This window comes from Anopheles gambiae, chromosome 2 (genome assembly GCF_943734735.2).
Source record: "Anopheles gambiae chromosome 2, idAnoGambNW_F1_1, whole genome shotgun sequence".
NCBI lineage: Eukaryota > Metazoa > Arthropoda > Insecta > Diptera > Culicidae > Anopheles > Anopheles gambiae.
Genome location: NC_064601.1, coordinates 60,441,766 through 60,462,893, shown reverse-complemented (window position 1 = coordinate 60,462,893; position 21,128 = coordinate 60,441,766). Strand labels below are relative to the sequence as shown.

The following is a 21,128-nucleotide window of genomic DNA, read 5'->3' as shown; positions in this document are numbered from 1 at the left end:
GGAGATGCAGGGTATCCTTCCGAACCATGGCTTATAACACCCAATCGTAACCCAGATTCAGGCACACAAGAATCTATTTTTAATACATTTCATGCCAGAGGACGAAACATCGTTGAGAGAACAATAGGAATACTGAAATCCAAATTTAGATGCCTGCTTGGAGCAGATGGGCGTCTTAATTATTCGCCAAAAAAGTGCACAAATATTATAAACATATGTTGTGCACTACACAACATATGTATAGAAAACAACATTGGTTGGCAGCAGAATCTTGATGAAATGTTTCTGTTTAGAAATGATTAAATTAAAAACGATATAATAAAAAAAAACATTAATCCCAGCATAAATATTCTAATGTTTTCATATGTTATCGTAAAGGAGTTTCATTTTCTTTCTCAGCATTCCTTTTGTAAATTAAAAAAGATGTATTTGCATTAACACTGCAATATTTTTGGTTATATTTAATTGGGTTTATTTTTTAAAATGGCCAGTCGTTCATAGCTTATTCCTATCTGCTTGTTCGCTTTTGCCAATTTTAATTCTAATTTCTTATTAGCTATTTTCGCCATTAGTTCTAACTTCTTATTTGATACTTCGCGTTTTTGGTCCAACAGCTGTTGATTTAAAGCTAATTTCTTATTCGCTATTTCTTTTTTAAAATTAAGCTTCTCTCTTTGAAGAGCCAGTTCTTCTTTTCTAACCTCTAGTTCCTTCACTTTGAGGTCAAAAATTTTCTGCTGCATTTGATTGTACTTTACTATCTCTATCAATTTCAATTGCGGTAGTGTTTTCTTTTTCGCGGGGTTTGGGAAGGAATCTAGCTCTTGATCTTCTTGGTGCTCTTCATTTGTGACATTGTTTTCACCAGATAGCATATCATTAATTAATGGCGGCAAAAAGCTACCACTTAATAGAACAGGTCGTTCTTCATTTTCTGTTATTGTTGTAGTTGTTGTTGTTGTTGTTGTTGATGATGATGATGGCAATGATGATGATGGCAATGATGATGATGGCAATGATGATGATGGCAATGATGATGAAACACCCATCACAGGACCTTGCGTCCCTGTGGTGCACATAGGCATGTCTAGCAAATCTATAACATACTGCTCTAAGGCAGAAAAAGTATGCAGATTGCAAGGCCCCCCTCCTGTCGCTCGATACTCTTGATTGTTAAAAGATAATTTTTTTTTTAATGATGACCTGTAATCAGACCAGACCTGTAATTGAATTTAAGACTAATTAGTTTTGGAGTCACATGCAAAAAATAAATAAATTACCTTCTTCCATCCTGAGCCATCCTTGGTTGGTGGACCTAATGGATTTAATTCTTTCGACACTAATTCCCAAAATTTTGCGCTCCCCTTTGACAAATCCTTGACCACGTCAGTATTCGACTCTATTAATGCAACAAGTCGTTCAAACTGCTGCTTGGTTGTTGTTTTACGTTTGTCCTAGAAGGTTTTAAAATATGTAATAGTTAGTTGATTTACAAATAATTGGTTGTACAATAATACTTACAGCCATTTTTTTAACAGGATCAAAATCACACACTGTTTAATGAAACACGTTTTCTTCCTTGGGCGTTTTGATAGCAAATGCCGAGAGATGCAAAATCTGATCTGTGATTGATGCTACGAAAATCTGTCCCTCATATGGTTGCCATGGTAACCAACCAGTAATACAGTGGGTAACCATGGAAACAATCTAGGAGCCTGTTAACAATATACCTTCACAAACAAGCTGCTCTAAAACAAATGGGAATTGGTGGTGTAAAGGAAGACGCAGCAAAGGTACGTGGTTCGATACCCACGCTGATCGTTAATTAATAGCAAGAACGAATGTAGGCGGTAGATTTTTTTTATTAACTACCACGATATTTTTTATCATATCAACGGCCTTGTAGGTCGAATATCGTGACACTAAAAATTTAACATTTTTGTTGATGAATAGGACGTGAGGGGGGGTAGCATTTTTCGTAGGGCCCAATTGTCTTCGGGAAATCAGACGACCACGGGACCTCATTCGACCTATGGGACGAATAACTGGTCAATCATCATTATCATCATTATCATCATCATCTTTTTCTTCCTTTTCTTCTTCTTTTTCTTCTTTTTCTTCTTTTTCTTCTTCTTCTGCTGCTTCTTCTTCTTCTTCTTCTTGCATGCTGGCCTAAACACATGCTGACATAACATGCTGGCCTATACAGGCTTTGGAGGCTTATTTACTTTCACGAAGCAAGATGGTCAATCCTTGCAAACGGGCCACGATCCATATGAACCCACGATGTGCATGCTGTTAAGTCGTGTGGTTCATATGCCATATGCCTGCCTTCCTACGACACTTCATAAAATGCCGAACTTAGATAGTTTAATTGGTTTAGTCCATGCATAGTTATACCTACCTTTGGATAGATAACATTTTTTCCTTGGCCTTGGCCTCATAAAGACCCGACGAACAAAACGAAAATTCTATATTATTATTTTGAGCGTGAATAAAGAGGACATCAATTATAAGTTGAATCAATTGTAAACTAACTCGACAAAAATTGCCAAGCAATATAGCATTTTTGAATTTTTTTTCACTTATGAGACAAACAAAACAACAGCTAAACTTATACATAAATTTAAAGTAGTTATTTTTATTCAGGAGGAACAGTTTTGTATTATAAATCATATTTAAAAATATTTTAAATTGGTAGCGTAAAGAAAAAAAAACAAACTACAATGACAAAAAGGGTTTACGATGTACGAAAATGGATTCACCTTTCAAAACAGAGCGAAAAAATAATAGAAATGCACGGATCCGCGACAAAAAATCTGGCGGATTTGCTCCCATACAAATGGGAACGAACGTCCCCGCGTAGTACAGTTCATTTTGTGTGTAACCGCCGAATTATAACACAAATTCAAAAATGAGCAACCTATGACAACAAGATGAACACCAATGAGTGTAAATGAGTGTCGGGACGTACGCCGCCGCTACGGACGGATTCAATAATAGCAGCCATTATATATTTGATATTCGCATGGACCTACGTACACTTTGATGCATTTCGATAACCCCTGGTTTATCCGATAGTTTGCCATCAGACGCACTGTGATATGATGTAACATCAAGATCCTCTACGGTATCGTTCATGTTCGATTCCCTCATGCAGGAGGATTTTGCAGAAGCCTCCATTTGAATGATGTTTTTTTTCGTGGTAGTTTATTCTGCGCGACATAATGTAGGAGTTGGTCCAAGTTGTAGTACTACTACTCTTCCTGACGTCGTTGGCTTCGGTTTTGTTCCAATTTTCACATTCTCGCATTGTTCTAAAAATTTTGCATTACGACTAATGATGATTGTTTTCGTCTCAAGGTATACGAATAGATAGGCCTTCTGATTGTCTGCGTATCCGACGAACACCAACTTTTCAGTCTTTTTATCCAACTCACGTCGTTTTTCTTTAGGAATGTGTACGAAAGCTTCTGATCCAAATACTCGAAGATGTTCATAGCGATTTTGTAAACAATTAGCAGTAGTGATCGCATCACCCCAGCACACCTTGTCCATGTTCGATTCTGCCAACATTCATCTCATCATCTCAACGGGGTACCGGTTCTTACGTTCAGCCACGCCATTTTGTTGTGGAGAAAATAGTTTCTTTAAAGAATTGCTGCTGTACTCACCACCACCATCAGATCTGATGACTTTCAGATAGTGTCCAAACTGTGTTTTCATCATGGGGCATTATTCTCTGATCCAGTTTTCTGTCTCACACTTGTTTTGCAACAGGTATATAATTGTATACCAACTAAAATCATCAACCATAGTAAAAAAATATCAACTTCCTCGGGCTGTTGATACAAGTGATGCGTGTTGCGTTTCGAACCTGCCAGGTGCGATCCGTTCCAGCATGCAAGCATCCGGACCGCGATCCTTATTTTTAACCCAAGCAGGTTCAAACTCAACCTGTTGCTCCCACCGTTCTTTGCGATCCGACCTGAACCGGCTGTTATCAACGATCTTATCGATCTGATCTGAACTGGCTGCTCTCAGCGTTCTCGGTGATCTGTGCTGGGTCGGTTGCTCTCAGTGCTTATTATGATCCGGCCTAGAACGCACGACATTCTACTCTCTTTGTATTGATGAGTCGGTTTGCTGTAAACAATTCATCCAGGTTCAATTTAAACCTGTTTCTCTCAGCGTTCTTTTCGATCAAGTCTGGAACGCACGATCATCTGCTCTCTTTCATACGCTGGGCCGATTTGGTACGTACAAAGGAAGCAGGTAAAATCTGAACCTGTTTCTCGCATCTGTTCTCTTTCATACGATGGGTCGATTTGGTACGTACAAAGGAAGCAGGTAAAATCTGAACCTGTTTCTCTCAGCGTTCTTTTCGTTCCGGTGAAGAACGGCGTTCTCTTCTCTTTTGCTTCTTTCTAGTATGGACACACACACATTCTGTCTATGTGAGTGATAACAGCGCAAGCCACTTGGTAACACCTGAGCCTTGAAGCACGAGAAGGATAGAGATTTGTGATTGGTACGAAGCTAATCGAAAAAATACAAATTCACTGTTACAATGAATATTGTACCATTGTTAAACGAGTCACGTACAAAAAAACTGGCTCGAAATAAGAAACAATGAGACATAAAAATTGTGAAATGAATTTATGACATAAGGAATATTTATGATAAAAAATTCGTCATTCATCACACTAATAATGCGATAGGATTTTTTGTTAATTCCATTATTTAAACACCATATGTTAAACCGAGCGTTCAATAAACACTCCGACCGTAAGAAAACAAATAAAAACGTTCTGGTCTTACTGAGATTAGAACCCAGAACGACCGTAATATTTGCACAAGCGATTAATGACTATGACAAACACATTATTATTATCTGTAGAAATGTTGTACAAAAATTTTCGTAAAAAAAATATAATAAATCGCACCGGACACTCAATAACATGCATTGGAAAAAAATCAGGTGCGAAGCTACGCAGTTTAATACATATTAAACTTTGTCCTTAATTACAATTGGGCGACATCGTGGTCAATTCAGATCGTCCATTCAGTCTTGTGATTGACTCCGGCAGATTCGTTAAAGTGTCCCGCGGTCTTGAGTTCTATCGGAAAACCCTGTATCAGAGCGATATGGGCTAACTTCTTGCACGAGGGAAAAACAATGTTTTCATTCGAAAGTGATTTGAAATACCCTGTACCACAGACTGGAGACCACTGCTTAAGACCAGCTGCTTTCTAAAGGTTCGAGCGTTGTGGGCCAGGAGAATGCATTTTTTTTTTCTTTTACACATACATTATTATATTATTACAGTTTAGAAACAAAATAACTGATTAATGATTGTGAAATATATTCACTAAAGTACTGGATTGTGATATTAACTTGTGTAAATTTGATGAAAATGAAAAGAGTGCACCTTAATCGCTGGTCTGTTTGCAACTGTGTATTCGTTTGTCCCATAGTTCATTATATAATTCACTAGTTAATTTGGACCGATTAGTGGGTTACACAGCAAATTCAGAGTTATCAAATCTGTTATCTGTTTTATTTTGATAAGTAACAATTCCTGAACACGCAAACTGTTACAGTTCATTTGCGACTAAATATATTATTAACTGAATAAGTGAATAAGCAAGAAAGATGTTATGTATGTTACCAGTATGCCAGTATTTGTATTGTTCCTGTTGGACTGAAAAGCAGGCTTTCCTTAAACATAACGGGCACTAAGATTCATTATTTTCCTGCATAAATCTTTTTTAATTATTCAATCAGCTCGTGGTAAACAATGTTTCTCACTGTGACACCCTCAAGATCATAATCAGGATTCACTATCAGCACCGCCACGTTCTTCCTTGATGTCACTCGCGACAGTGCAACGTAAAGCTGTCCGTGTGCGAACACATCTGAGGGTAGGTACAAGCCAAGGTGGTGTAGGGATTGACCTTGCGCCTTGTTTATAGTCATTGCGAAGCAAACCTGGACCGGGAATTGCTTGCGACGAATTTGAAACGGAAGGTTTACATCGTTGCTATCACAAAATATATGTGGCAACAACACATCGTCTCCCCGCCGTTTGCCAGTTAAAATCCGTGCATGTAAGCAATGTGGTTTCATATCGATGATCCGTAAACGCGTCCCATTGCATAGCCCTCTCTCGGTGTTAAGATTTCGCAGAAGCAGTACTGGTGTGTTTTTCTTCAACCGCAGACAATGAACTGGAATTCCGCTCACATTAATAGAGTGCAGAAACTCTGGTGGCAACTGAAGCGCCTCTTGCTCTTCCGGGTTGACCAACGTGTCTACCGAAAGATACTCCTGCACCTGGCCAGGTAATTGTTCCAACACACTGTTGTTGATAGCTGTCACATCAGAATTTTTTGGTGAGAGTATTGCTCGATCTGTGAAATATTCTGCTTTTCGATAATGGCACCGTAAGTTCGGATAAACTCGCTTTACCAACTTCCTCACGTCGACATCAATGCTGGAAGAGTTGGGTAACACCATATCGTGTGGAAGCTTTGCTACAGAGGCGTGCATTCCCGGATATGTGGAATGGCGACCCTCACCGATGCAGAGTAGAAAATCAGCAAATTGTTGTAGATCATTGGCATTCTGTACGGTTGGCGCAGTTCAAACGCGCATGTTGGTTTTTAACCGCAAAACCCGAAACAGCCTCCACAATGGACTTTTCTTTATACATTGCTGAACCACCTGTGCATCGGTACCTTTCGGAACTATTGGTAAAATCTGCCGGAAGTCACCACAAAGCAGTACCACCTTACCACCAAACGGCCGATGTACACCTACAATGTCTTTTAAGCTACGATCTACTGCTTCCAGAGCAAAGCGACTGCTCATCGAAGCTTCGTCCCAGACGATAAGAGAGGTTTAGCATTAGGTCCGCAAGCGACGATTGGGTTGGTATGTTGCAGGTGCTATACTCGTCCAGCACCAGTGGCAGCTTAAAAGTTGTGTGCACTGTTCTACCACCAGTCAGAAGTAACGCGGCGATACCGCTCGCAGCTGCAGCCAGTGCTATCTTTGACTTCTGCCTCGTATACGTCAGAATTTTCTCTAAGAGGAAAGATTTTCCGGTACCACATCCAGAAAGAAAAGGTTGTGATGCTCTTCTGGAAAATCTTCTATCTCTGGTCCGATACGATCTACCGCGGCAGTGACAATATCGTACACCACTCTTTGCTCGGAATTCAGTAGATTTATCGATGCAAGCGTTTCGTCTAGTACATTGAAGCTATACGAACGTTCTGCATCGATGTGCGAATTTACATCGTTATGCTGATCGGATTGAAGGTGCATCGGAAGATGTTGAAAATCAGCCAATTGTGGCATGTCTGGAAAGTTGGTCAGCGTTTTTGATGGTGTCATTGCCTGCGCCTACACGCACGGTCCAAAACAGCCGAAGTCATACAAAATCATGAAAAAGTCTGCGCCCTTTTGTTCCGGCATCCTCGTGAAGTTTACCGAGCCGAACCGAATAGTTGTGTTCGATAAACATGTGTGCGTATCAGGTAGCAGCATTTGTACTGCTTACCTGCCGTATGCTGCTGTGATACCGAGCGAGACGCATAGACAACGCATCAAAAGGACATGTGTAGCCGTAAGGAAATTTTTCTGTGTCTCTTTTGCCTTGTCCTTGCCTTTAGATCCTGATGAGTAAAGCATGCATACCTTTCGGGTACGTTCGGGGTATAAGCTCTGTCCCTCTCATGTTAATGGTGAAGATAGAATCGTATGCCATCGGCTCTGCCTTCGGGCGTAGACAGGCACGTGGACGCCGTCTGTTCGCAGGCATTTGACGCAAATATCTGTCGATGACGCGCAGAGCACAAAATTGCTCCTGTGGACGTAGCAGCATGTTTTGATCAGAGTCCTGCGTTGTATAACGCTCTCGATGCTGCCAATGGAAATCCTCACATAAATGTAACACGTACGACTCCCACAGGCGGCGAGGATATTGTGGCTGTTGAGATGGCATATGGAACGAAACGGCTTCCTGCATTGCCCGATCCCATTCATGGTCATCTTGTAGTAGCCCAGCCATAGTAGCTGCTTCATGGTAAGACGCATAAACGATACCGTCAACCGTCCGAAGGTCTTCAAATGAAGTTGGGCCCTTGCGATAGCACAGCATCAACCGCAAGCAGTACCGTTCCATTTGCGACATCGGACAGTATACCATACGACCAATCACGATGCTTGCGTCACGAATGCGTTGAATCCACTGGCATCCTGAGCCTTCATGCCATGGAAGTCGCTGAGTTGGCTTGGCATATCGGAAGTACGTCGGTAGCTCTTGATATGTGAGATTTCGGGCGGAAGGATCATTTGCCATCAGCTGAAAGAAGCGCGTTAGCAGGCCACCACCTCGTTCGATGACAGATTCGATGTTTTCGTTCGAATTAAAGACGATTCCCTGTTGGTTCTCGAGGTGTATCGGTAGTACGACGACAGTGACTGTTTTTGCCTGCATCTCGAAACCGAAGATGATTGCCATGGCCTGAGATGCTGATATGTACCGAGCATCAAGATATTCTTGTATCTCGTTCAATGATGTAGATGGCGAAATTACTACTCGGTCGTGTCCCTTGTACACGTACTTGTAAAGGTACTTTATACTGGCCACCGACGAACATACCTCGACGTTTATGTGACAATCGTATTTATGGCACAACCACGGATTGTAGGGTACAACATAACGATTGTCCAGGTGTACACCCTTTACTGTTACAGTACGTCCATCGTTGCGTCGTCTATATACTGGATAACCGTCATCGGCTTGTATTGTTTCATTAGTGAAATTTTTCGGGAACCTATTCGAACATACACCATCTTTCATACACGGTGCATCCGAATTCGATCTATCGCATGGTCCATGCATCATGCACATGCGTACTGTTTGATAAAGTTGTTCGTTTTCTGGATCCGGGATTTCGGCAGAGACTAAACGGTCATAATCATCCGCCGATCGTGGCTTGTCCGCTTCAGCAAGCATCAGCAAACAGTGAGCATGGGGAAGGCCACGCTTCTGGTATTCAATAACATGAATGCGTGCAATCTCTAAACCAAGAACTCCAGCCGAAAGGTCATCCAAGATGGATTTTAGTTTCAGTCGAAACACACGGGCCGTCAGATCTGGTCGATCTGCGGCATGTTGTCGTGGAAGTAATGCTTCCGATACCTCTACCCATTTCGGGTTGCAAGTGACAGTGATAAATAAATCTGGCTTTCCAATAGCTCTCACAATGGCCATCGAATCTTGATATTGGGCGCGCATATAGCGCTCGCCTCCTGGGAAAGATGGGGCAAGAATAATGCGTGTGCCCGCTTGCCCAAGTGTTCGGTCGTGTTCGAGCGGATCTTCCGGTAACGGATTGACGATTGGACCAGCAAAATCCATTATGCCAGCGTATGCATCGGCACGCAGCTGTGCTTGATGTTCACGTTGGAACTTGAGCCGCTGTTCTTCGATCTTACAGCATTGATCAACGGCGTACTGTTGCATAAGCCGTCCTGCACGATGGATTAGGGATGTTTGTCCGGCCCTTGTACACATCCGATAAGCGGAATATTCTCGAGGCGTAATCTGCCGTGATCTGGTATTTTCTCCAACTGCCATTTGTCTTTCACCGTCGGCTGGTTCATCATCGTTGTGGCTACCTGTTCGTGTGTGTCGTTGTGCCCGATCACACCGCATTCTCTTTAAAATATTATATGTCCACCCAACTTCTGCGTATGGATGCAGGAGCGGATAGGCTAGTGGGTCATATAGTTGATGTGATTCGAAAACACGGCTGAGGTTGCCAGAAGCACGACATTGTAAAACGATGTCACGTGACTGTCCTTGTTCTCCATAAAGGAATATGCCACCGACCTCATCGGCGGTTGGTCTGTTGTAGCGACGCTGATCGAGGCCCGGCAAGCGGGCGTGAATGTGTAGCTGGACATTTTGTTGTAGCGTCTTACGTTCATATGCGTGACGAAACAGGTGAGCCAAGGAGTTATTGGCATCAAACATACGCTGTAGAATTGCCACTTTCATTCGATCCAGCTTATTGCTCAAAGCAACTCGTGCTTCGATAACATTGTTCTGATTTTCTTCTATACGCGTGTCGTTGAAATAAAGTTGTGCATATTCTGGCGCATGACCTGGGACTTGGTCAAGTGCACCGATTCGATGGCACAGAGTACCCTGGATACGGAACGTATAAACACCTCTACCGTTGGCGACGGAGCGATCTTGACGCACATGATCATTTGCACGTATTGATGCTCCCATGGACGTAAAGGCGAATGCGTTATTGTATACACGAATATTTCGCATGAATTCTGCATCGTCAAACAGTTCAGATAGCTCAGTTGGAGGCTCTTGAAATGGTGGCAAAATGACCTGACCACCATTACAGCACAATGTTCCAGTCTCTCCAGCCCATTTTTCTTCCGCACAATATGGGCACGGTGTGCGAGCGTTCAGTTTATGACGTATAGGGTAGTTGTAGTTATCATGATAACCGAGCCCAGTATTTAGTGTTCGTGCTCCGTATTTGTTTTGGATTCGTTTCCGTCGAAAGGCTTCCCATCGTTGGCGAAGCGGGAGAACGAATTCTGTCTGCTGCGTATGGTAAAGATTAATAAGTTTTCTTATTTTTAGCTGTTGCAAAAGATTGACATATGATATACTTACTATCTCTCTATAAATCTGAAGATGTGATCGAGCAGCATGCGTATCTTCTGATGGAGCAACCTGCAATTCATGTGAGGAAGGATTCTCTTCAGGATCATGTGTCCTCGTTTCCGATGGTTCCGGACGGTCGGACTGTCCGTCGACGATGACGGTACTCAGCCTGCCGTTTACGTTGAAGACGTTTCTGTTTTGCAGTGGGTGTTTCTTCGGGAGGAGTTGCATATCTTACCCTCCAGTCCTGAGGACACGGCTCCTCGTCACGATCGTTTGTCCTCGTTTCCGATGGTTCCGGGCCGGCAGTATCATCAATTGTCCGTCGACGATGACGGCACTCGGCCTGTCGTTTGCGTTGTAGACGTTTCTTTTTTGCATCAGATGTTTCTTCGGCAGGTGTTGCATATCTTACTCTCCAGTCTTGAGGACACGGCTCCTCGTCACGATCGTTTGTTCTCGTTTCCGATGGTTCCGGACCTGCAGTATCGTCAATTATCCGTCGACGATGACGGAACTCGACCTGTCGTTTGCGTTGTAGACGTTTCTTTTTTGCATCGGGTGTTTCTTCGGGAGGAGTTGCATATCTCACCCTCCAGTCCTGTGGACATGGCTCAGCACTCATATCGATCAGCAGTCTTAAAATCGAACAGTAACGTTGAACTACTTGTGTAACCTTATCTCTCAATGTGATGTATATGCTTACCCGTCCACTGCTTAGAAACTTTTCCAACACTTATTTCTTGTTAAAAATTAATCTTGTTAATAAATCTTGTAACAATTATTTCACAATATGCTTGAATGTCGTCAATTTACATGAATTATATTTTCTTGACAATCAGCTTGATTCCATAGCCTACTTGATTAGACTGTTTCTTTTCAAGACTTTATAGACTTTCTTGACAATCAGCTTGATTCCATAGACTACTTGATTAGACTGTTTGTTTTCAAGAGGAAAATGTTATTTTCGACGGTAATCAGTGAAAGATTGACAGAAGCATCACACAATTCTACAATTTCAATACCATATATGTCATCAAAAATTTAGATGCATATAAATGAGTAATAATTCTCAAAAAAAACTTTTTTTTATTATTGACATACTTTTTTTTTTAAAAGATATTAGCCGGCATCGCGAATAAATGAACTCTTTTAAACAGTCGTTTAAAGTTCATTTTGGTTTAACCGAGTTCATTTGTTGTTCATTCCTGTTAAAATAAACGACCGTCAAAACAGTTAACGACTGCTCGATATCGCATATAGGCAAACACGGGGAAAAAATTCGAGCAGTATAATTAAACGACTGTTAATTTGTATCGCATACGCTCTTGACAGTCGTTTGTTTAACGACGGCATAGGACCAGTCGTTAAAATTAACAAATGAACTCAATGCGTTCGCGATGCCAAATTCTAGCAATTTTTAACGACTCTGGTTAATTTTTAACGACTGTTAATTTTAAACCAATTCTTTCGCGATACCAGCTATTATTTTTATTAGTATGTCACTTCGTTTTACACATTCAGCCGTACCGGCGAACTCGTTCGACTAGAAACATTCGTCGCTCATGAGTGGACAGGGTTGTACCACTAGGTTGGCCAGTACAAAATCTATACGGTTTTCTAATTTTTGATCAAGAGGGCTATGAAATGAGTGTAAATGAGCGTCGCGGCGAACGTTCCCAGGAACGAACGAGTTCGCCGGTACGGCTGATTGCTCATAACTGTTTCTCTCTTTTGTTTTATTTTTTTATTTTCATAAAAAATTAAGTCGATCAATCCATGCTACGATGAACTTCACATAAACACTTTGAAAACGTTGGTGTAGAAGTTTTGTATTGAATAAAACAATGATGTCTTTTGATCTGAATATATCAATGATTCAATCACTCTACCATTGCTTGTTGCCTCGGAGAATGGAAACACCGCAAAGAAATAAAAATCATCCAAGCACCCATAGTTGGTTAGCAAAACCGTTCTATAGTGAGTAACTTTTTCGTACAGGAAGATCCTATAGTGAGCAATCGTGTCACCTATGAGCGTAACGTGAGCGTGACGTGAGCGTCACCTCTTACTTCGTTACGCTCGCTGCGCAAATTCGAGCAGTTTCCTGCGCAGGAAATGTACCAAAGCCAGCGCAGGCCAGCGCAGATTTTGGCTGGTCTCCCGCGCGGGACTTCAGCGATTCCTGCGCAGGCCTGCGCAGGGTTAGCGCCATCTGTTGGCGAAATGGACGAACTATTTATGGCGGCGGAGCAAAAAAAACGGTCAAAAGTTTTAAAATTATTGGCGCCCATTTTTTCGTCTGCTTCTTCTCCCTCCCTCACCCTGCCATGCCTTACTTGCGCTTCTGCCCGTGCCTTCCGCCGCCAGCTGATTGGCTGTTGCGGTGTATGCGTTGATACTCATATGTGCATTGCGGTTGTGTATTATTGTTATTGGTGGGTGTTAGCATTTATTAATTTGTGTGTGACCATGAGACGCTATGGGAGAAGCTGGATTGGGATTTAAAGTGTTATCGGTGTATTGACGGTTTATTTTATTTCGTGCCGCTGCTGATGAGACCATTCGATGCCCGTGGCAATCGAGGGTGACGAAGCCTATTTAAACCAAGCGTAGGAGAACGTCTAACACTAATGTAATATTTTTTAATTTAAACATGTTTGATGCTTCAACGATCTTCTAAGCATAATGTAGTACAATGTATAGTGGCAATAATTTTTTTTTAATGTGCCGAAAACTGTCTCGAGTTTTCGGGTCTCGATAGACACACGCACACACACAGCGCGGGGAAAGTGACCGCTCACTCTATCATGTCGCGATTCCCCACCCCGCCCGGCGCTAGGGATGAGGATGCGCTATATGATAGCTGAACCAGCCTTTCTTCCGATAAGGTAGCCGTACTCGCTCGTGCGGGAGGGAGAGTTGATGCAGGGTGCGTGATCGCGTGCGCGACTTCGGGGGCGCGTGCTCGCGAGCGCGCGCTTTCGTGGGTGCGTGCTGGCGTGCACGCTTTCGTGCGTGCGTGCTTTCGTGCGCGCGTACGTGCATGTGTGCGTGCTTGCGTGCGCGCGTACATGCATGTGTGCGTGCGTGCGTGCGCGCGTTCATGCATGTGTGCGTGCGTGTGTTTGTGTGAGTTTGAGCGCGCGTCTTTGTGTGTTTGTGTTTGTGCATGCGTTTGGAAACCCCAAAACTATTTGATTCTGATGCGTACATTTTCATCCGCTGCGGCTACAAAGTCCATGCATTTTCGATCTCGCTACCTGAGAGACAACACAATATGTTGCAATATGTGCACAATGATATGTTGCACATTTATTTCTAATTCAGCTAGCGGACGCAAGTGTAAACAGAACTTGAATTGAATTCATACAAAAGAGGATTCTGGATTTGTTTATTATCGTGCGCGTATGGTGCTGCACCTATCCATCCAGAATCTGGTGGCTTGTTGGCTTGGAGTCGGTATCATGACGCCGATTGACCGGCAATGCCTTGAAATGGGTTCGGATCGGTAGGTTCATGTTTTGGTCGAGTGCATTCCGTGAATTTGTCGCGCCACAGCAGTAGACCCGGCAGCACCAAATTCAAAACAAAAACCTTCCCCGAGTGTGGACTGCTATGCTAAGTTCTTCTTATTTTTATAATTATTATTATTGGCGTAATGGCCTACGCGATCATGCCGGCCTTTTCAGGACTTGAGTACCACGTAGCCGGATAGTCACCTCTTGCTACGGCGGACTATTCATACGCGGTTAGAACCCACGACGGGCATGCAGATGTGCTGAATGATGGCGTTGCACCTCCACGATAAAAAAAAAACCACCGTCATGAACCAGCGGCGAACCTTACGGTAGGCGGACTAGGCGGTCGCCGAAGATCTCTAGTCTGTAGTATGCCGTATGTCTACAATTGGACAGAGTATTAGCGATAAGGGCCCCCCGGAAAGATGGTCGTTGGGGCTCCGTGGCTGGAGAACCATTTGCACCTCCCCTTCCCCCATGGCTACTACAATTTTAGGGCCTGTGACCGATGATCGTAGGGGTCCCATGGCCACCCCCCCCTCCCCCCCATCCGCCGGCAATTTAAGTATACCGTTCAATCTTCCAACAGCTGTGTATCAGTACCCCCTCCTCCCGGTCATCAGTTACCATTGACAGGGGCCTCAATTCGTCTTTCCGCCTTTCATGAACACCTTCCTTTCTTTGACCGATGGATCATAACATTCCGGAAGAAAACACATTTGGCGAAAGTGTTGCACACACACGCACGCTCACACCCACGCGCAGATGGCTCAGGATATCTATGTAATCTACAGCATACGAAAGCAAAAGCTTAGGGTAACAAAGTTATGCTTAATGCTTAACACGTTCAGCACGATGACATGTCCCAGGGACTGCTAGTGAACTTTCCAGGATGCTGGTTTCACAATCAGCTTGCGTTCTTGATGCTGGTGGAAAGGAAAGTTGATGAAAATCAGCGCCGGGCTGAACGTGTCAATGCGAATTAGGGTTCAGCGCGTTGCACAGCAAACCCTCCAGCGTAAACTAGCGATACCTTAGTCATTTTTATATTGCAGTGTTTGAACTTATTGCGATTTTTTGGTTTGATTTGTGAAAATGCAACTTCATCGCCGCAATGTTTGTTAACGGCATTTTTAGGCGCCACAACAGTTCGCGAGCATTGACCACACGCGAGAAAGAGATGGCGCTATGGAGGGAAAAAGCACGGACGACGGCTGACAGCGATTGGCCGTCTGACGCACCAACGCATCCAAACCTTCGACAGCGCGCTCAGGCGAGGGGTATGAGGCGGAGCCAGGGGCGGGTAGCTCGACGAGCTGCTTGACAAGTTTGCCGTTGGAGAGAAAAGGAAGGCATGATAAAATTCTCAGAACTCCATGATTTCTTCCGTCGCTTTGCGCAGCGGGCACCGTCACCGTAACGGCGTCACTCCGTTGCCATGGTAGCGTTACGCGCTAAGTTTCTATCTGAAATAAATTCATTCTGTTCCTAACCATGCAATACGCTGGTTGTGTGCACTACTGCCAATAATATCTAATAAAGGGGCCCTTTCCGTTTAAATTCGTGGGCTGAAATATATAACTTTATATATAGCTTTTTAAGTGGGCTCACAAGGTGTACGAATTTAGAACGTTGATTTTTGTCGCTTCTGTTTCTGAATGAAGATTTTCAGAGTGTTTTGTGTATTCGTCAAGTCTCCAAAAATCCTCTTTGAGCTATAGCCAAACCCGTGCTATCAAAAAGCGACGTTCAAATTTGGTTATAAAACACGCTATGAGGCCACCGGGACTACATACATTTTGATTCTCGATTCCATCACCTGATCTCTTTAATGCACCTTGGGATAAATGTATACACCATGTTGTTTTGCTATTTATTCGAGCAGATACTCGGCTCTAATTCTAGCTGTCAGGCTAGAACAATCTAGAATGAAAATTGCAAGGTAGTTTTAGGTGTGATTTGGTAGGGAGTGTTTACATGATTTCAGCTTTCAACTGCCAAACTCCATACAAAAAGCTGACGAGAATCGTGAAGGGCCTCAAAGATTGTTTTCTTTGATTCAACAAGCATATAAATCTTTTTTTATATAATCAATATGTTCAAATGCTTTTAGTGAACGACTAACTATGTAATTCAAATCGCAAAATTATACGTTATGGAAATAGTGAAAGCCAAGGCGGAATAATTTAATGCTGAAAGCGTAAACAATCGTTTCGGATACAAATTATTCTGCCTTGCCTTTCGAAATTTTCAAGAAACCCTGTACATCCTAAATATAAGAAAATTTATTTATCATTCATTAATATATTGATACGTATACTTTCAGGGGTTATATCGTATCGGTGGTGTTAGTACAAAAATAAATAAATTGCTACAAGTAGGACTGGATCGAAAGAAGAGTGAAAAAGAGCGTTTTAACTTTTCCCAAGATGAACAATTCGTGGGACAGGGTGATATTTTGGAAAGCAAAACAATAGCAAGTGCTTTAAAACAGTATCTCCGAAATTTAGATGAACCACTTATGACATATCGTTTACACCATGCCTTTATATCTGCTGCTAGTAAGTATTTTTTATTAAGTAAGAACGGTCATTAAAGGTCATTTTATTATTTATAATTAATTAACTATATATAATTATAGGTTTAATTTGAAACATTAACATTAACAAACTATATATAATATAATTGTAGGATGCATTTCAAACATTTCATTACAAGTTCAATGTTGTATGCGGGATGTGGTCTTAGGCTCGTGACAGCGCCCATCCTATCCGATTTTATCGGACGCTGATGTCACGGGCTATTTCGGTTCATATTTCGATTATTTGAATGATTTAAATTGTTTTACCATTATAAAAAAATCATGTTGTTTCTACATAATCTACATAATTACATAGACAGACAAAATAAAAAACGTCCGACGATCCCGTATAAATCAAAACCCGTATTGTGACAGGCCTTACGATAAAATCGCATCCGATGAAGCACTGTGACGGGCCTTGAGGCCTCGGTTCATGAACCGAAAACTCTAGCCAAAAACTTAAAAGAAACTACGTCAAAAAGATTTCGGGTCGTGTAGCAGCGTTTTGTGCCCCAACGAACATACACAGCTGCTGTTATATGAAGTTACCGAAAACATGCTGCCATTACTCTAACACTTCTAAATAAACAGCATTGTGCACGCTTTTTTGTGCAATTGAGAATAAAAGAAACCGAATCAAAATGGCAACTCTTTTATCACTTTGACGGCGCACACCACTGTGGTGCGATGAAGAAAACATTTGTTGACGGCCGAGCACACCACTGTGGTGCGATGTAGTTTTTCGATTCTCGCAGTTTATTGTATTGTGCGTTGTTCATTATTTAACTGCATTTCGTATTGCTATAGTAAATACATTTTACAGCTGATTCCTGACCAAATTACTCAGAACAGAATAGAACAAGAGAACACCCCGACGAACTGCGCAGTTTTTAGAACAATAGCTGCGACGCCTGGTGAAGAATTGATAGCGAAATGTGCGACCGTCAAAGTGTTAATGAGTGAAGAGGAGTTGACTGTCGGCTCATTCGCGTGTTATCTCTATTGTCACATTCAATGCTCTCATTTTTTGCAATTCTAATAAAAAAGATTCTTACTGTAGGTTTTTATAGTCATTTCGATTCTTGTACTGGACTCTTTATACATAAGTCTGTTTTTCTTTTTTTGTTGTAGAACAAGAAACACGTCTGCAAAGAATCAATGAAGTACATCAACTGGTATACAAATTACCAAAAAATCGTTTGGATATGCTGGATATGGTCATTCAACACTTAAAAGCGTAAGATGTTTCGTAAAAATAATGTAAATTAATAAAACTGATTTTTTATATTTATTGTTTATATTTATTTATTGTTTAGGGTGTCAATGAATAGTGATCGAAATAAGATGTCAGTTTTTAATTTAGGAGTTGTATTCGGCCCTACATTGTTACGAGCTGCGGAAGAAACTGTGGCAGCAATACTTGATATAAAATTCAATAACGTGGTCATCGAGATCTTGATTGAAAATTATGATAAAATTTTCAAAAACACCCCTTTGTTGTTCACAGAAAATGCAGTTGATGTTCATACGTGAGTATTATTTATATTTAAATCGCTGACGCAGGTTGGCTCTGTTTGTTAACCCATAAAAGTATTAGCGAGAGTTAAATGCTTAATTTTTGTACACTACCCAATTGACATTTTCGAGCTCGAAAATCGGGGTTTCGAGCTATTTCCCTTAAACTGACACCTTTAATTTCCCTTAAACTGGCGCCTTTAACTTCCCTTAAACTGGCGTCTTTAACATTCCTTAAACTGCACCAGTTTAAGAGATTTTTAGAACAAGCTGTTTGAAATCGTCTGTGATGTGGCTGGTATAGTCAGTTTATACCAAAAACACCAAATTTTCACCAAATGACGCCGCCTGAAATGTGCCTTCTTTTTTCGAAAAATATTAAAGCAAATGAATCTAAAACGAATTGGACACCATGTTATCATCCGATAGAAGAAGGTCGGTCTGGTGGTACAGTCGTCAACTCGTTCGACTTAACAACATGCCCGTAATGGGTTCAAGCCCCGAATAGACCGTGCCCCCATACGTAGGACTGACTATTCTGTTATGGTAACAATAAATCACTGAAAGCCAAGCTCACTTCACTAGTGTGTACAGGGAGGCCTTGACCGACAACGGTTGTTGTGCCAATGAAGAAGAAGAAGAAGAAGAAGTAGAAGAAGAAGGTCATTCGCACGCACATATGAAATATTGACGCTTTCAACGCGCACAATTTTTGGTATCTCAGCACCATTAGATGGTTAAAAATTTAGAACAAATGTCCTTTGGGAAGCTTTTGTTCAATGTTTGTATATACCTTTGGTGTCACAGTAGGAATTGCAAACTTTGTTTAGTGATCAAAATTGCGCGTGAATTTTGCGCGTTGTACCTTTGAACAGCGATCGATTGTTGCCCTTGAAGTTTTGTGTTTGTGAATAAAACTTTTAACTTAAGCCTATATTGCTGATGATGATATTCCACCCTTTCCCACGCAAAGGGTCGAAATGAACGAGATTATCTTAAAGATATTTGGAGAAGTATCATTAAAAGAATAAATTCTGAACAAAAAGCAAAAAAGCGAATTAATTTCTGGGGACTTAATTCTGACCATCGTCTCAGACTGGAGATAAACTCTTGCCGACCTCTACATCAGTTATTATTATTATTTTATTATTACTATTTTTTTATTAGTTAATCTTCAACGAGTCATATGGCCTAATGAAGATGGGTTGCAAAAAAATATTACATAGCAAAATCAAGATTATTATCACAGTTCACTGAGGCCACGGCGTAAGCCGGAGACGTTCTTTGAAGCCCTGAGTTGAGATGTTGAAGTCGAAGCAATCTGATACAGTGTTGAATCCAGCCTACACTGCGAGACTGAACGACCCGTAGAGTCTCTCTAGACCTAAGTGGTCTGGAATCATAAGGCTCGCTCGCTCACCCAATAGTGAGCGGGCGTTCGTCGTTCTTCATTCCAGAAAAATATGATTCGTTCGCTCGCTATCGGGTTTATACGGGATATAAATAGGTGCATGTAAGAACAGCAAATATTTTTATTGTGGTTAAGTAAAAATAAAGCTCAAATTAACGTTTTTTATGTTATAAAAAAATCACAACCTACTGTGGTCGACCCACATTGCCTATTCGAAACACACGTATTAATCATCATAGAGCGCTAAACTCTATTATTCGAGAACAAACTGCATGAAGCAATTTAAGCAATACCTCACGAAAGATATCACCTATATATCCAGTCCAATTAAAGGTATGGTTAGCGCGAGTGGACGAATCACCGCTCGCTCATGATTCGCAGTAAGCAAAAGAAACAGCCCGCTCGAATCTTCGCTAAGAATCATTTTGCCCATGTCTAGTTGGCACGGTGCGTAGATATCGAGATGATGCAGCAAAGGCGGTGAGTCGATAGAGCAATTTTACAGACCGATGATAAAAGAGCACTGTGCTATGGGGCTCCGAATCGAGAGAGGCTCAAGGCCTAGAAGACGTCACCGCACAGTATACGGAGGAAGATTATTGCGATCCTGCCAGGGTAGTAGGTGTAGGGCGTATCGCGTGAGCTTTCGTTGAATCGCCTCAAGTCGAGCAATTGAAGTTATCCGTCACACCCAGAGTTAATGTACCGCGTACGAGTCTCGAGACTATGCAGACACTTTCATTTTATTATTATTCTTCTTCTTTAGCACAACAACCATTGTCGGTCAAGGCATGCCTGTACCCACTAGTGGTTTGGATTTCAGTGATTTATTAATTATCATAGCAGAATGTCCTAAGTATGGGGGCACGGTTCATTCGCGGCTTGAACCCATGTTGTTACGTGTGTAACAGTATATGAGTAGATGGGTAGAATTTTCTAGAACTTAGACTTATTTAGACTTTATTGCACAGTTTTAAAATTAGTCTGCTATCCTTGGGATTACTTTTTCTTCTGGTTCGATGTCGCTTTTTGTTCAACAGCTGATCTGCGTTTGACCCGTTTGACCCTGCTTAACGACCTTAGCCGACCTTTTTGCAAATTGGCCCTAAAATCACTAATATATTTGTCTCATATTAAGGGTTATCTTTCTGCTTGTCTGTCCAGCGATCTGATGTTTTCATAATAAATTATTCGCGCAGTTCTTGACAGCTCTTTGTTTTTATTTGCTTGGCTAATTCGCACGAGGTCGATATCGTGCCAACAACAGGCATGTTAAGTCGTTCGATGTTTATTTATTAACTTGAAAAATAATAAAACGAGAATCATCATCACTAACGAGCTCATTAACGGTAATTTTTTTACAGACACAGATAACACTAATAACTAAAGTG

The 21,128-nt window shown here is 41.7% G+C and overlaps 1 protein-coding gene and 1 long non-coding RNA gene across 26 annotated transcripts in view; both read left to right on the top strand.

Annotated features, from left to right (window-relative positions):
• LOC11175823 (rho GTPase-activating protein Graf) overlaps window positions 1-21,128 on the top strand; it is a 189,343-nt gene that overhangs the window by 130,672 nt on the left and 37,543 nt on the right. For 22 of the 25 annotated variants that reach the window (XR_009764610.1, XR_009764611.1, XM_061641855.1 and 19 more), the window contains 3 exons: window positions 16,557-16,791; window positions 17,943-18,048; window positions 18,128-18,340. The exons of 1 other annotated variant lie outside the window; for it this stretch is intronic. Coding sequence is in view for 22 of the 24 variants with exons in the window: in XM_061641855.1 (XP_061497839.1) it covers window positions 16,557-16,791; window positions 17,943-18,048; window positions 18,128-18,340 (554 nt within the window). In the remaining 2 variants the exon portion in view is untranslated. Of the gene's footprint in view, window positions 1-16,556; window positions 16,792-17,942; window positions 18,049-18,127; window positions 18,341-21,128 lie in introns of those variants that run through there. 2 more of the 25 variants (XM_061641857.1, XM_061641858.1) reach the window with 2 other exon arrangements.
• Window positions 4,081-4,859, top strand: LOC133391126 (uncharacterized). Its single transcript, XR_009764621.1, has 2 exons — window positions 4,081-4,331; window positions 4,432-4,859. It is a non-coding gene; the product is annotated as an uncharacterized LOC133391126 (long non-coding RNA).